Raw genomic sequence first — 16,786 nt, forward strand, 5'->3', positions numbered from 1 at the left:
TGCCTGAGATATACTTGCAGTTCAGACAGTGTCTCAAAAAGACACTGAACGCGTACGCGACCTGCAGTTCTCGCTCTGGCCGCGAGTGACGCTGGTCCCGGTCACATACCAGCTGGCCACAAGTGACGACGCGGAGGTCGCTGCCGCCGTTTCCTTTGCGGAGATCGCAACCAAAGCAATGTTATAATCTCCTACATCATCCAATATTGTCATGTTAACTTGTTTGTTGTTCTAATCTGCTACTGTTACTACAGCTGCTACTACCGCTACTACTAAATATTTAATCACTTTTCCAACTGTTGCTCTACTTACTGCCCCCAATCGGTCACCGCCGGTACGACGCGCTCTCCGCGAGCGACGTTGCGGTTGGTGTTGCAGGCGAACGGACGCAAACGGACGCGAACGCAAGCACCAACAGCAAGTATATCCCAGGCTTTAGAGGTAGCTTGAACAATCCAGTAATAATAGTGCAACTATTAACTAGTAAAAATAGTGCAAATTTGAACATAAATTTGAATTAAATAAAAACAGCAGCTTAACTTAAAATACCCAACAGGCATGTAAAATATAAATGGATAACAAGTGCAACAGTCATAAAGTAAGGCCAGTAGTGTGCTTTTTAGACTGGACTCTTACTTCTTACTGTGCTTTTCTGGCTTAAAGAATAAAATGTTTGTCTTAAAGTGACCTACAATCTTCCTCGCGGTAGCCAGGGTGTCCATCATGCTGCGGTGAGAAAGCAAGCCCACGTGCATGCAAAGAACGCGCAACTCAGTCTGTGGCGTTTTTCTGAATGCTCAGCTTAGCTTAGCAAAAAAAGTGTTTTTATTCCCCATTTTTTGGAAGCCCTCTATTCTTCTTTCTTTTTTGGAGCAAAAATGTGGACATTTTCTGTTGTACTGGTCTCTGAATGTCTGTTATTATGTTATGACTATATTCTTGCAGAGCTTCCTCATCAAGCCCTAGCCCTTGTAATCGAGGAGTGACTGGTGGCACATCTGAAAGTTAAGCTAGTTTCTTCCCTTCAATACAAGGTGGTAACAAACATATACACATATGTTTAGGTGGAACTGATCTCACACAGGGAATCTTAGGGGCTCTAGAAGAATGCAATACATAATACAACATATGACAGTTCCTGTTTCCAACAGGTGGCACTACGGCTTTTGATGAATATTTCACTCCAGATGTGTTCAGAGGTAGACTGCAAAGATATGCATCAAATTTGGGCCGGATTAAATAGTGCATGGTTGTAGTTTACTTGGCTGTATCTTAAACACCACTGCTTCTCTCAGCTGACTGTGAACAGCAAAACCTTGTGTAGAGGTGAAAAAAAGAAAAGAAAAAAAATCACAAATGAAAATTTCAGAAAAAAAAGAATAATTTATAAAATAATATTTCTACTAAGTTTGGTGACTGAAAAATAAGTTGTCCTAAAAAATATGTGTTTAGTCTCGAAAATGTAAAAATGTCTCTGTATGTGTTGGGTTTGCCCAATGAGAATGAAAGTTACAGGATTTAATGAGCCCAGGGTTGACAGCGTTTGTAATTAGTGTGCAGTTGATCAGACAAAGTATGGCAGAAATACAATTATCATTCATATTTTCAAAATCAGAAGTCCTAGCAGGTCTGCAGAGGTACTGCAGGAGGGGGTCGCGAATGTTTTCATTGATAAGACATGTTTTATATTCCCCCCACAATTTTTTTTAAACACACAGAAAGTTATTATGAAGGTATTTTTAAATGTTATGCAATTGTTTATTAAGGTCGTGGGGATTAGGGGGGAAAGAATCAAGGCTGAAAGGCTGTATATAAAATATATTTAGGGGAGATTTCTTGATAGTAGTAGTAAATGTCAACACAATAGAGCAATCATCTTCATGTAATAAATGGTCTATGCTGTCGTGCCAATCACTAGGCCTTATGTGACACACTGTCTCTGTCTGTTTCCCAGTGAGCCCCTTCTGCTAGCAGCTGGCAGCTCATGTTTTGGATAGAAAAAAAAAGAAAAGTGGATCGATTTTTAACCCGACAAAATATAGAAGCTCCAAGCACAACAGGCATAACAGCTTCCACCTCAGAAAATGCATGTGAAAATGAAAGTCATGCTGTAGGCCCCGCAGCTGTAAAGGGTAATCGCCAAAGAGAGGCCCGAAAATATACAGACAGCTATCTCAAGTTCGGGTTTAGCTTCAAGGCGACAGATGGCATTTAATTTCCAAGGTGTGTCATTTGTTCTACTGGGCTGTCAAACTAGTCTATGAAGCCGTCAAAGGTACAGTGTCACTTTGAGACAACCCACAGCCACTTAAAGGACAAACCCCTTGAATACTTCCAGACTTGTCTCAAATCCCTCCAATGACAACTGACATTGATGAAAAAAATCAGCCAGAGTTGGTGAGCTAGCTTTGAAATGATCTTATCAAGTTAGTCTAAAGATTGCCAAAAAGAATCAGCCATACTACTTGCAGAGGAATTAATATTGCCTTCAGCAACTGACATGTGTAAAACAATGTATGGGAATGATATTGACATTAATAAACTGAAAACTGTTCCACTGTCGGACACAACAATTGCTTGTCGTATTGACGAGATGGCATCGCATGTGAGGGCGCAACTGATGGAGAAGCTGAGATTGGCAGATGCATTTGCTTTACAGCTGGATGAATCAACTGATGTATCCAAGAAGAGCAGCATCTGGCATTTGTGTGCTTTGTGGATCAAAATTAAATGCAGAAGGAATTTCTGTTTTGTAAGCACTTTCCAGAACACACATTGGTGAAATCTTCCAAGTGATTGATGCTTTCTTAAGAGAAAATTATATTTCATGGGCAAAATGTGTTGCACTGTGCACCGACGATGCAAGAGGCATGGCTGGATTAAAAAGTGTCCTAATCACATTTTTCAGGGATGTGGCTGCAGAGGTGATTTAGACGCACTGCATGTTGCACAGAGTCACTTGTTGCTAGGGACATATAGGGCTGATCTGTCTGATGTTGGACTCGGTTGTAAAAGATGTGAATGTATTCAAGAAGAGTGCTTTGCAAACGCAACTCTTTTTCAATCTCTGTGCTGCTGAAGGAGAAGAGCACACTGGGCTACTGGCTACTGGGTATTATTCCGAGGTCACGAGAAACAATGTTGGTATGTGTATTGGAATTACGCATTACACATCAATTTGGGAGTTTTTACTTCTCAAAAGCAAACAGAGCTGGCTGCACTTTTCAGCGACAATGTCTGGATATAAATGTGCATATCTTGCTGACATTTTTGCTGAGCTGAACAAACTTAACAGTTCTATGCAAGGTCACAACACACATGCCTTTCAGCTGTATGACAGGATGGAAGGCTTCACAGAAAAAAAATCAGAAGATGGAAGGAGCATGTCAGGGAGGGAATCTTTTCTTTGTTTCCATCAGTGAATGAGGTGGGAGATTCTGCTTTGCTCTCGCCTCCTGTAACACACGTTATTCTTGCCCACCTGGAGGCGTTTCATGGTCAATGTAGGAACTACTTTTCTGAGGCCCATTCTTGATGCAGGGACAAGACACGGATACAGTTTCCATTCAAAGACGACGCAGAAGACGGCGCGCACCTGACGGTGTCAGGGGAGGATCAGCTGATTGAAATGTCCACTAATCGCACGTTCAGAAACATATTTAAACTACTCACTCAGTTCTGGATATCATGCCAGAAGGGATTTACACAAGTGGCAGCAAAAGCAACGATGAGCCTGTTGCCCTTTGCTACAACTTATCTTTGTGAAAAGTGGATTTTCCTCACTCACCTGCCTGAAAAACAAATGCAGGTCAAGACTGCAGCCTGAGGCTGATATGACTCTCTGCTTGACAACATCCATCCGTCCGAGGTTAAATAAGTTGTGCGCTACTCATCAGGGTCAGAAATCTTATTAATGTGGGAATATTCAATGATTCACTGTTAATAGGATTCACATGTGTTTAAAATGTTTAAAAACAGCCTAACCCACCTTGCATGTTAAAAATAAAAGCATGAATATATGAAGTTGTGGGTTATTTGAATATCTTAGTACTGAATGCAATAATAAGGTATATTTCTAAATTTACTTTATATTTGTGTGTATTTTGCATTTTTTGGGATACCCTTAGTAATAATTGCTAGTTTTTCATCTTCATCTAAGGTACTGTTTCCCAGCCCTGTTCCTTGGGGGATCCTGTCCTGCATGTTTCCCTGCTTCAAGGCACCCTGATAAAATGAGTGTGTCATTAACAGTCATCGTCTCCATCAACATAAGCACATGCTACATTCAACTAGAAATCATATAAAGGATAAAGAACAATAATAGATAATATTTTATCGCCGTGTTAATATCAATGAACCCACCTCGTGCTGATCTCTTATCAAATGGCAACGTAGTCCCTGTACCCACTGCATCTATTACAGCTCAACACCAGAGATAGCGCTTTTTGATCATGACATACGACCCAAATCAATCAATTGCTACTTTCCAGTTTTTAAAAGCAGGTAAAAACTACATCCCTCTCATGAACAATGCTGCCATATTTCCGACAGGGTAAACAGAAGCCTGCATCTCGCACAACAGAGTACTCCACCCATGGCCATGTGCAGTACCAGGCAGGATTGAATTATATTAATTATTAATGTTGTACCAAATACACGCAATGCTACCCAGTATTGGTACTGAGTTGGGATGGTGTGTTGCCATTTAAGTCACTGGGTACCTGAGTTGGTGTCTTTGGCGCAGCAGCTGTTGGTAGAAGTACATGAGATGCAGTGCTAGTTGATGTCACAGGATAAATTAGCTACTGTCTCAGAGCAGCATCACTGCTACTGCTGTTGATACAGGCAGAAGCAGCGCCACACGTTTTCAAGGCATTTGCATACTAAGAGTGATTGGATCTTTAGCTGGAAGAGTGAGTGGGGGATCTCTGACATTTGCTCTGGGAGCTTCACACAAAAAGAGATTACATTTATCATCTAATTTCTGGATTTCTTTCACCTACATTACTGTACTAAATCATGTCTATATTCAGTTTGTGGGTAATTTATTATTGTCTTAATCAAATTTGAAAAGTTTGATTTAAGGGGGCAGGGTGTTTATTTAAGGGGGCATTGCCCCTTCTTGCCCCAGCGCAGCACTGGCCCTGGGCAGCGCCATGGAGGTCATCCAAGATCACCTTTTTCCCTGAGCACTAGCGGAGGTATGTATGGAGACCGGCATACAGCAGAGGATTGTAGGCTACTACAAACCCAGAATAGAGGTGTTTGAGCTTTTTTAAGTCTAAAAACAGGATGTGCAGTATCAGGAAGGTGGCTCTCTTTTCATCTCAGATTTAACTGTCTTTAAAATCCTTTACAGATTCTTTCTGTGATCATATCTCAGGGTTAATCACACTGAAACAGCACTGAAACTATATCAGGTAGAATTATTCAATGTTAATATTACATTTTAACCAAACTGAAAGCACTTGATCAATGTTGAATAAATATTAGGTTGTTGAATGACTAAAATAATCTAATCTTGTACAAGGTCTGCTGGACTCTATCCCAGCTCATTACAGGTGACGCACGTACGCACGCACGCACGCACGCACACACACACTCACAAAAAAAAATCCATGCAAACACAAGAACATGCAAACTCCACACAGAAAGACTCCATAGAAAGATTTAAAGGGGACCTATTATGAAAAACATGTTTTTTTTTCTTGCTTTAACATATATAAAGTGGTCTCCCCTCAGCCTGCCAACTCAGAGAAGGAGGAAAAGCAACCAAATTCTGCAGTGTCTGTACAGCCCGCCCGTATGATCCTTCCAGTGTCATGTGACTTCTACGAGCCGTTCAGAATCTGCTCCCGTCGTTACGCAACGACGGGAGCGATTTCCATAGGTCCTGTTCTCTGCACGTTTGGTATTCACAGTTTTCTATAACTTTTTAATTATGCCATTATATTTTTTCCTCTGCACATGAGTAGTTTCACAGAAACATGACTAACCCTAAAAAAATGAAGAAACGCCTGACCAGTGCTCTGGTCTCTGCGACTTTGTTTATGATAGTATCATTGTCCAAAGACATGAGAATTTCTTTTTTGGTGCACATGAGCATGAATTCCTCTTTTTCTTCTGGGTCAAAGAGCTCCTGAGTCTGTTTTTTTTATCAATTTCACTGTTGAGAAACTTCTCTCACAGTATCCCTTTTGATGTACAGTCCAATCACATGGCAGGCACCAGTTAGCAGATTGTACTGAGAGATCATCTCAGTACAATCTTCCACACTTCCTTGTGGCATTCCACTAGCTGTCCTGACAATGTAACCCTCCAGAGGGGACATCTTTAGTCTGTCCCACTGACATGCGAGGCTGTAGAGTTCACTACATAATGTGCCAACTGTCACTCTATTGTCAAACTTAAGCAGACATTTGCCTATTTCTTCCAGAGCTGAGGGGTCTATTTTCCCTCACACAAACAAAGTTTTGAGGGGCTAAACAGGCGAAATTTGAGCAAAGTTTAGCATCGGCAGAAAACTTTCTATGGATACTGTCTGTCACTGTCAACAATGACGTTGTGAACTTTCACCTTGAAGCCAGTATCAGCTGATGCTAACTGCTCATCTTCTGCAACTCTCCTGGTATTTTCTTTTTTCTGAACCTTCTCCCAGAAAGGACAGTCTGCACTACCAGCTCACAGTCTTCCTTGTCTTGCATCTTTGAGTTTCAAATCTTTTTTATTATTATTTTCATAATGAGTATACAAGTAGCAATGATACATTGAAGATGTATATCACAACAGGAACAAACAAACAAACAAAAAAAAGCCCACCATAAGACATTCCCAAGGTTGGGCTAGAGTAAGCTCAGAAGGTCTCGGTTTGGTTATCCTATAAAACTTACCTAGAAAAATAAAATGGAATACATTTACAAAGATCTTGAGGTAGAACATTCCCACACACTGTCTTTAAAAATGTTATATTTATAAATATAAATAAAAGGCACACAAAAAGAAAGAAATAGTGGATTTTTTAATTAGAATAAAAAAAAGAAGGTGGCAGGCTATTTAAAATCTAAATCTTGAGCTTCTCAAATGCCAAGGGTTCATAGTATTCACTCTACCATGTTATAGTTTATACTGTGTGAGAATCATGGAAATAGGTAAAAAAAGGATTGCCATTTACCCTCTGAGCCTCCAGTTGAAATGTTTAACTACTCTAGTAAGACAGTGCATAATGTCTCGGAGCCACTGAATGTGTGTGGGCGACGCTGTCCCCTTCCGTCGAAGCAAGATGGCCCGCCTGGCCAGAAGCAAGGATAAAGATATCATATGGTGCTCAGTGGAAGTCATTTGGGGATCATCATCCCTAGAAGCGCCGAACAGAGCAGTCGTAGGGTCTGGGTTTAGTTTACGCTTCAGAACTTTTGAGAGAGTATGAAGGACTTAATTCCAAAAAACTTGTAATCGAGGGCACAGCCAGTACATGTGAAAAAGAGTGTCGTCCCCTACTTTGCATTTGAAACAGGTGGGGCTGATGTCTGGGTATGTGCTGGCTAATTTGAACTTTGACATATGAGCTCTATAAACCGCTTTAAATTGTATTAGGCAGTGTCGACTTCAGGATCGAGTCCCAGCGGTCAGATGCTATTGAATGCCCTAGGTCCTGCTCTCATGCAACCCTGGTCCGGTCCAATGAAACATCCAGTGACATGCTGATGATTTGGCACAATTTTGAGAGGGCGCACTTTGATGCAGGATTAAACGAGAAAGAAACGTCAATTGGATTGGGACTAAGTTTATTGTGGAAGCCCGGTAGGGCGTGCAGCATTAAATTCTTTACCTGTAAATAACAACAAAATTGCATTTTGGGCAAATTCAATTTCTTTGAGAATTCCTCAAAGAGGAAAAAGTGTTACCTTTGAATAAGGCCCCGTCCCAATTCTCCCCCTTGCCCTCGTTTTCTTCACTACCCCTAAATTTTGCGCGTTCCCGTGATGGTAGTGGTTTCCCAATTCCTCTTTTCACCTAGGGGGAGTGGGCATAACGAGCGCTTGTAAAGGCTGTTAGGTTACGCCGTAGGCTACGTAGCCTACGCCATAGGCTCTGCGTCGATTTGACTCGCCGACCGAGGGCAAACATCATTTGCAGACTTGTCTCAGATTGTGACCAAGCATTTTTTTGTGGGAAATAGAGAGAAATAATCCTGTGACTCGTCAGATTTGTTTTGGATGTTTCTGGTATAATAGTTTTCAGAAACCACAAAGCTGTTATCTGGGTAATTTACACACTTTCAGATAAAGCTGAAGTGAAGATAGCGGAGCTGTTTTATGGTTCCGCGTTAAATCAATGCGCGCCGTACACCGTTCCCTATGTCGTAGGCTCTGCGACGATTTAACGCGGACCCATAAGCTCCGGAGCGGGCAGGCAGAAATCTCTAAATTTTCGGAGCACATTTCTTAACAGGCGTAGCTACAACTGTTAGATTTCATCTATTAAACCAACATCATCCTAAATGATTTATTTCAGCCAGCGTAATTCTCAACAGAGCTGCAGGTTTCTCTCCCGAGACGACGGCGCTGGGTCGACCCAGCGATCACGTCTGTTCTCGGGCTGTGAGCTGAGGCTGCTCCCCTGGGCCGGCGGCTCTTCTCATCTCCGAAAAAACGTCGAGTCAAATTTCTTAACAGGCGTTATTTGGATAAACTGAGACCAGGTTGGGGATCTTAAAGGTTACTTTTACGCCTGAAAAAATATTAAAACTTAATATAAACAAAAACATTAAGTGGCATAATAACAGCGCTACAGCTGAAATTAAAACAGCTTTTGGCTCTCAGCTTCCTGATCAGGGTAGGGAGGAAACGAGGGGTAGGGGGAGAATTGGGACAGGCACCTGGGCCAAGTGCCCTAGATTTCAAGTGCCCTAAAATCTCCCCCTTCTTTTTTAGGGGGTAGGGAAGAAAAGAAGGGAGAGTGAAGAAAAGAAGGGCGAGTGAAGAAAAGTAGGGGGAGAATTGAGATTGGGCCTAAATCTATGAATGAAGTGGTGCCTTTTTTTGCCCGTCTATAAAGGAAGTGTCGTATTGAGACAGGGTAAAGAAATGGTTGGAGGCAACAGGACTGAGAGTGGAAAATTCTGCAAAGCCAAATGTTTCGAAAGAATTCACAGCGATTCTGCTAGTCACTGTTTACATGCCCCCCATCCCCAACAACAGTGACAGAAACGTGGCGCTGGGTGAACTGTATCAGGCCATCAGTGAGCAAGAGACAGGTCACCCAGACGGTGGTGAAGAAGCCCGGAGGTGTCTCTACTACCTCCACAAGCTGAGGAAGGCAGGAACCCCTCCTCCCATCCATGCACCTTCTACCGTGGCACCATTGAGAGCCTCTGACCAGCTGCATCACCGTGTGGGGCGGAAGCTGCTTGGACTACAACAAAAAAGCCCTGCAGCGCATAGCCTCCTGCCCTCTGGGAGGAGATACCGGAGCCTCCGGGCTCGCACCGCCAGACTGGCAAACAGTAAGTTGGGCTAGTCGCCCAGTTAGCTGCGTTAGCTCATGCTAACGCATCCTTCCTGCTCACGGCTGAAACTCCGACGTCGGACAATCTGAGAAAGTCCCCCTGTCCTGAGGACGAGACCACCTGCCTGCCGTCTGCGTTCATCATTCCGTCACGCCCCCTTCTCATCCCGCACGGACCGCGGACCTCTCCACCCTTCCCTCCGTCTGAACAGCAGCAGGGATCGGATGCCCCTCCCCCTGCTCACCCCTCCCGTCTGTGTTCGAGACTCGCTGTAACCTCCATCACCCAGAGCTCCACCCCCGGGCAACATTAGAATAGGAATTAAATAGGGTTAATTTGGCATAGGATATTTTAATACGTTTTAGATTAGATAAATCAATTTTTGTGTTGTTTCTGTTGTGCTAATAATAAGAAATTATTTATTTGGAATTTGTATATCTTTTGTGTGAGATTAAATTGGTGATTATTGTTTAACCCTTGCCCTCCCCATTCACTTAGTTCCTTTAACTGGGTATCCACTTAGTAATATTCCTTAAGTCCATAGAGGACGCCAGGCTCTTCATGATTTCTTTCCCATACATATACTGTACTTCTCTAGGTAATATCTCCTCCCTCCAAATTAAAAGTTTCTGAGAGTTAAAAAAAATAACTCTCCGTAGTCCTCAAAAATCCCCACTGGTTTCCCCTGGTAGAACAGTTTTCCTCTCCTTTTGCGAGCTTCTAGGAAGATATTTTCCTTAACCCTGTAGTTATGAATCTGTGCAATTACCACTCTTGGTTTGAACCCCGGGCAGCTTAGCCGTCAGGGCTCTGTGGGCTCAGTCCAGCTCCGGGGGAGAATTCAGAACCCCTTCGCCAAGGATTTCGAGCAGGAGCTTTTAGAAGAACGGAGTGGGTTATGTGCCTTCAGCAGACTCAGGGACTCCTGCTATCCGTATGTTGTTACGTCGGCTGTGGGATTCGAGGTCAATACTCTTAGCTTTTAGCTGGTGAAGCTATCCTCCAGAGCAGTGTATTCAGCTTCCTACTCCTCTAATCGGTCGCCAACTTGGTTTGCAAGCCAATCTTTGTCCGTGGTCAGAAATGGTTATTTGGATTCCAGCTTGGTTTCGAAGGATGTTAAGGCCAATTTGAACTCGGCAGAGAGGGCTGTTTTGTCCTCTTCTAGTAGTTTGATCAGAGCAGCCATGCTAGCAGTCAGTAACTCGTCGTCCTTATTTGGGTCCTTCCTGGCTGATTTCGGTGGCATTTGGTCTCTGGGTAGTAGTAAAAGTGATATAGGCAAAAAGATATGATAAATGCCGTGTTGCAAGTGAAAAGTTTGTGTCGAAAAATTAAATTTCAGGCAAAATGTTGCAGGAGCTTAGGCAAACCCCGAGACCGTGTTAGGGGGGATGATATGAGGGGAGCCGGGGAAGGTGTTGAAATGAGGGAGGTGTGGTTATCAGCAAATGTGTGTGTGTGTGTGAGCGGTAAGTCTGTGAACTTTGCCCCAGAGCTACTCCTCAGCCATTGTCCTTGATGTCGGCCCAGTACAGTTCTGATACAAGTCCACAGATGTCCTGGGAAGGGGAGGGGTTAGTGGGGGCAGAGCATCTTGTTATTCGTTCCTCCAGGGAGATTGTGACTGGAGCGGCTGGCCAAAGCCGCTCTGTCAAGGTCAGATTGTAGAATCAACAATTGTATTGAAAAACAGGCAGATTCCAGTAATTTTCCGTCTGCCTTAAGTCTCTGGTTCACCAATGGCGACTCCAAACAGACGAATTTCTGGCAAGCCGAGCTTCCAACTTCTCCAAGGTCTTTTCCATCTTGCCAATGAGTTCAAAAACCGCTGCCAGCCTGTGATTTAGCTCTCCCAGCGTTAGAGTCTGAGTGTTGGTCGCGGAGCTTATCCCCTCAGCCACGTCAGGCAACTTTGAAAGGGCCAGAACGGCTGTCAACGACTTACGCATTTGTCGATATGCCAGGAATCCGTCAGCTCCATGCGCTTGTACAGTATGACTCTCTTAAGAAAAACTGCTACATCACTAAGCAGCAAAGATGGATGCACTTTCCACAACACTGTCTGTTGTGTCTGCTAGTACAAGCTTTAAAAGATGTGCACACACATTTGGGGACTGCTCAGAGAGGAGAGTATAACCCCTGATACTGTCCTTGCATATTGGCTGTACCATCTGTGGAGTCGTCCACACATGTGCCAATATCAATATTAAGCTCCAGTGTAACATCTTTCATGAGCTCTGCAAATTGCTGCCGTTTTGATGACTCATAGTCCACCTTAGTAATGAATCTTTCATGAATGGCATTGGTTGCATATCTTGGGATGATGGAGCACTGGTATTTGCTGCCGATATCTTGTGTGGGGTCTATTTGGACTGAAAACATGCCAGTTTGTCTTACTTCTTGGGCTATAATCGCCTTTATCAGTTGGTGGCAGACATCCACAACTTTATTGAATGTGTCTTTTGACAGCAGCGTTGCTAGAGACCATCTGCCTTTTGCACCAGATTTGTGCTCATTCTTGCTGTTTTCAATGCCAGGTTTTACATGCTTTATAGGCAATTGTCATATGTACCCAAAAGTAGAAGCAACTCTAAGATATTGCCATGGTTAACAGCTTTTCTGAAACCCGCCTCCTCTTTATCTCCTCTGTAGCTAAGGCCACATTTGGCGATAACTTTAATAACATCCACTATGCGCTCCATCCCCTGACGCTTCTGTTTCCCTTGCTCAGCACATAATGAAACAACAGGCTTTTCACATCTCCCTTTTGTATATTCAGACTGATGTTTTTCACAGTCAGGGAATGTGTTTCCAGTCTTCCTTGTGTCTCGCTTCCTTAACCGCAGGTGAACATATCAGACAAACAGAACAGTACAGAGACTGGTGTTTGTCAACAGTAAGTCAGCCACTTGCAGTTGGTTCCATGATTGTTATTGAAAACTTTCGGTATGGCAATATTACGGGGTTGATGATGATGGTAAGACAAAAATGTATGTATGTTCTGTGAGTGCAGGCGCGCAAGGTAATGAAAACTATCAACAGACTCCTCTTCACCTGTCTCATTCCTACTTCTTGTTCAGGGTTGTACTGCTGAGCTGCTGAGCTGCTGTTCCCTCTGTAATTGGTCCATGAGTGGACTCTGCTCTCCCTTTCATACTTCCTCCAGCTGCCCTAGACTCGCTTGCACCTGTTTCACAATAGAAAAATTATAATCTGTAAAGCTTCAGCGCATTTGATTTGGTAAACACGTTTTGACTTAACCAATTAAGATATTTTCAATGGCAAAATATGCAGCCTTTTCCCACATTACTTTCAACCTATTCCCTTCCAACTATGGGCTTTGTGTATTTACTCTCTTACTTTTAATGTTAAAAAAATACCGGGTCACTACTATCATTTGGGAATAGAAAGTGGTTATATTGAAACTAATGCAAGCTTATTCCCTCTATTACAACAGCTCACCTGTCCCTTCAGTCCCCTCATCATGACTGGCTCCTGGCTCTACTTCTGACACTAAATCACATTTTTAGTTTTTTTAAACTAAACATCAATCTCAGCACAAGTCTCCCCTGTTTACAATTTCTTCTGATCAGCTCAGCTTCATTAATGCAGTGCTGAAACATTTAGCATCTCAGGGCCCTTTTAATACAGAGCAGGTCTACCACACTCTTCATGATATTAATCCTAATAATATTCACTCAATCAGTAATCCTACCTGCCCACTGGACTTGTGGGCTCATAGCTAGTGCTTGGTGCTGGATCTTGCGTCTGACTCTTAAGGGTCTACAAGACAAAGTTTCTGAGTTATGTGGCTTCACATCATACTATAATTTAAATTATATAACGTTATGTAAAATGCCACACTATTCATTAATCAGTTAACTTGAACCATGGTTGGCAGGCAAAGTTCAACAGCTTTCCTTACCTGTTTCATCGTCTTCACAAACCACAAACCCGTTTTAATGAAAAAGTTGAAAATTTTTGCAAATTTAACTGCTTCTGTTTCCAGAGCTTTCCTCTTTTTATTTCTAGCCTTCTTCACACCAGCCTTGCTCTTTTTACTTGCCATCTTTCAAACGCCACTGACTGAGTGAACTGGCCTATTGCGTCAGAGTGGGTCTACAAACAAAAACATAAAAGGAAAGCTGCCAGTGGAGGCGGAGCGGTCTAGAGACAGCGGTAGCAGCGTAGGTGATCAACCCAGTGCCATGACTGAACACTGGCTCCACAAACAAAAACAAAAAAAAACAAAACATCGGCCCTTGTGGCCCAGACATCGGAATGGCCCACTGGGAATTGTCCAGGTGTCACACCCCTGCCTTGAAAAGCACCTTTCTCAAGGAGCGCAGTTGAAGTCATTCGCCTGTGGCCTGCATCTAGTCATACATACGGTTCATATTCACTACCCTTCATCCTCATGGACAAAACTAAAGGTCTCTGTTCTCGTGAAGTCTGTAACAAGTGTTAAGAACTCAACAACAACTGCTACAAGCACTTTGGATTCCAAACAGAGTCATTTTTGCAGGCTGTTGCATGGGCGTTATGTATTAGGGTGTTATTCTGGCAGACCACTTTGCCAAAATATGTAGTTAATATGCAAACCCTGTTGCACCCAGCATTTTTAACTTTTGACAGTACACTGTACTGAACATGTACATACCATCTAAGTATTACTGTTAAACAATTTAATTTTCTTTTAAAATTTCTTAAAATCAATTTCAACAGGCTGGTAGAGGCTGTTGGTAAGTTCTCGTGGATAGTAAACACAAATACACACCATCTACAGGCTACTGGTTGTCACTGCGCTCTTCGACGGGGTGCTTTTTATGGCAGGCGTAGACACTTCGGGCCTGGCTGTAATCTTTAAGAAAGATGCCTTTTCTTCTTCTTTCTCGGCGTAATTTTGGCAAATGCGGTCCATAGTGACATATTATATTACGACGTCAGCGTATATCCACCCTATGCAGTGTAATGATGTAAACATTAAGAAAATCATCAACATTAAGCTTCTTGTGAAACAAGAAGTCTAAAGCAGCAGAAGAGCAAAAATCTAAGATTAAGACACAACCTTTAGGGCTTCAATGAAAACTCAGACCCGGTTATGTTTACCGTTAAGTTCACTGTTACTATGGCAACAAGCAGATGCTTTTAACTGAACATTCACATTTAATGTCAAACAAAGGGTAATTGTTTCATAAAATGCAATGCCTTGACATCACTTCCGGGATCAATGTCTGTAAATAACGGTAAAACACAGACTTCGTTATCCAGCAGAAAATGAACAGAACTAAATACAGGTGTTGGGGTATGATTTCAGAATTACTATAAGTCCAGAGGTAATTTTATTCCAGGGCAAATAGGACATGTATTTTTAAATGATGAAAATGAATGAAACAGAATAATTCGGTGTATTCCATTTACTAATGGTGCTTTGGAATTTTTTTTTATTTTTTTTTTTTGTATCTGCATGATTTACTCCAGAGTCCACCACAAAGAATGCTGCCACAGAATGACATGGGGAGTTTCTGCTGTTGAGCTACATGATCCCTTAATTTAGTGCTTGAGTTATGAAAATAAAATAAAGTAAAAATAACAAAAACAGACAAACAAGAAAAAGCAGATTGCCTCTTAAAGTGGTCCAGCCAACCATTACACTGTATCTAAATATAACCAGTAAAACAATTACTTGTTATTTCCAGGAGACAGTTTGGCATAGTAGTTTTGCATAATCATGCAGTATTTCATAAATGGAAGCATTTAATGTCTAGTTATTGTCTATTTTCTGTGCTTATCTTCTTACAGACAGGTCAGTCACACATGTGCCATGTTATGATTTCAATTCCCAAATCCCAGCATCAACAAAGGACTTTGCAAACGCCTGGGCTCTTAAAAGGTTCATGAATGCAAACGTTTTGCCTCATTAAGCAAAGCATGGCTATACAGGCATACATAAATAGCAGCAAAAGCATTGTTTCCCTCAGTCTTTAGAAAGCAATAACAGGAAAAATACCACTGAGAATGCACAAAGCAAAAAACCCTGTTTTGGACATCCTCACCATGCCATGCTGTGTTAATCTTTTCTGCATTAATCTTGTCATTCAAATGGCTTCCACAATATTCATATAATTTCAGTTATACTAATTAAATAATTTCAGTTATACTAATTAAATAGTTCAATTACAACAGGTCCAGTGTATTTTCTGTGAATGATCACGTTTCAATGATAATCTGTGAACCAGTGCAATAAGTGAAGCGAGAAATCCACTTGAGGTCAAGCAGAGTCACTGATAAGTGTCATAAGCACATGGCGTGAAGGGAAGCAAAAGCAGCAGATGGCGAATAAAGCATGGAAAGTATGATGCATTTAAGGACAAACCAGAAATTTTCTCTGTAGTTGAATGCTTCTTTGCTGACTGACAGGTTACCTGAAGGGGAGAGGAGTCTCCAGCTGACTGACGGCTGTGGTTTACCACTGGCTTGGCACATCAGGGTAACATTGGAACCTTCATTTACCACGATTTCTCTTGACAGGTTGATGATTTTTGGTGGCACTGGATTTTAAAAAATAGAGGAAAAAAACAACATAATTAAACATAGTCAAAGGTGTAACTAATAGAAACATTACTATTACATGCAATACTTTGTTTCTTCATGAGATGTAGTTGCTCTGTGAAAACAGTTGGTAAAGAGGGGGAGTCTAGTGGCTACAGAGTTGGGCTTAGGACTGCGCGCATTAGTCAATATAACTATTCCAGAAATGATCAAAATCAACAGCAACATCGCGAGATCGAGCACGGGAACTGCGCGAAAAAAAGCAGAATCAAGTGGGAGTTCGCTAATTCGAGCCCAGAGACTGCCCATAACGAGAACGTGTATGTAAGAGTAAAACAAATGAGATGGTAGAAATAAAGGTTAATTCTATAAATAAACTTGCCTTGCCTAAGCAGTGTCCAAATTGCAGAGGTGTATAATCCAGGTGCCATAAAGTAAAAGCCCTGCCATGTTTCTGGATCAGCCTGTACATTTAGAACAGGGGTTTTCATTAACGACCTACCATCTACCTGCAGAGGAGCTGGTTTAGTGATTGGTTGGAACAACGGCTGGACTGGATTTTTACTTTATGGCACCTGGATTATACACCTCTGCCAAATTGGGATGGTTAGCCTTGTATAGATTCTAAAGGATTTTACTATTTGAGTGTGTAACAATGGAATAAGAGGAAGAAAGTAATCACTTATAAACATACCATTTTAATGAAATAATAACAATAACAAT

General features: G+C 42.1%; 1 protein-coding gene across 4 annotated transcripts in view; it reads right to left on the bottom strand.

Annotated features, from left to right (window-relative positions):
• Positions 1-16,786, bottom strand: part of ntm (neurotrimin) — a 290,781-nt gene that overhangs the window by 39,299 nt on the left and 234,696 nt on the right. For all 4 annotated transcript variants that reach the window (XM_061740234.1, XM_061740233.1, XM_061740232.1 and 1 more), the window contains exon 4: positions 15,937-16,062. In XM_061740234.1, the coding sequence (XP_061596218.1) occupies positions 15,937-16,062 (126 nt within the window). The remainder of the gene's footprint in view (positions 1-15,936; positions 16,063-16,786) is intronic.

Source organism: Cololabis saira, chromosome 14 (assembly GCF_033807715.1).
Source record: "Cololabis saira isolate AMF1-May2022 chromosome 14, fColSai1.1, whole genome shotgun sequence".
NCBI classification, from domain to species: Eukaryota; Metazoa; Chordata; class Actinopteri; order Beloniformes; family Belonidae; genus Cololabis; species Cololabis saira.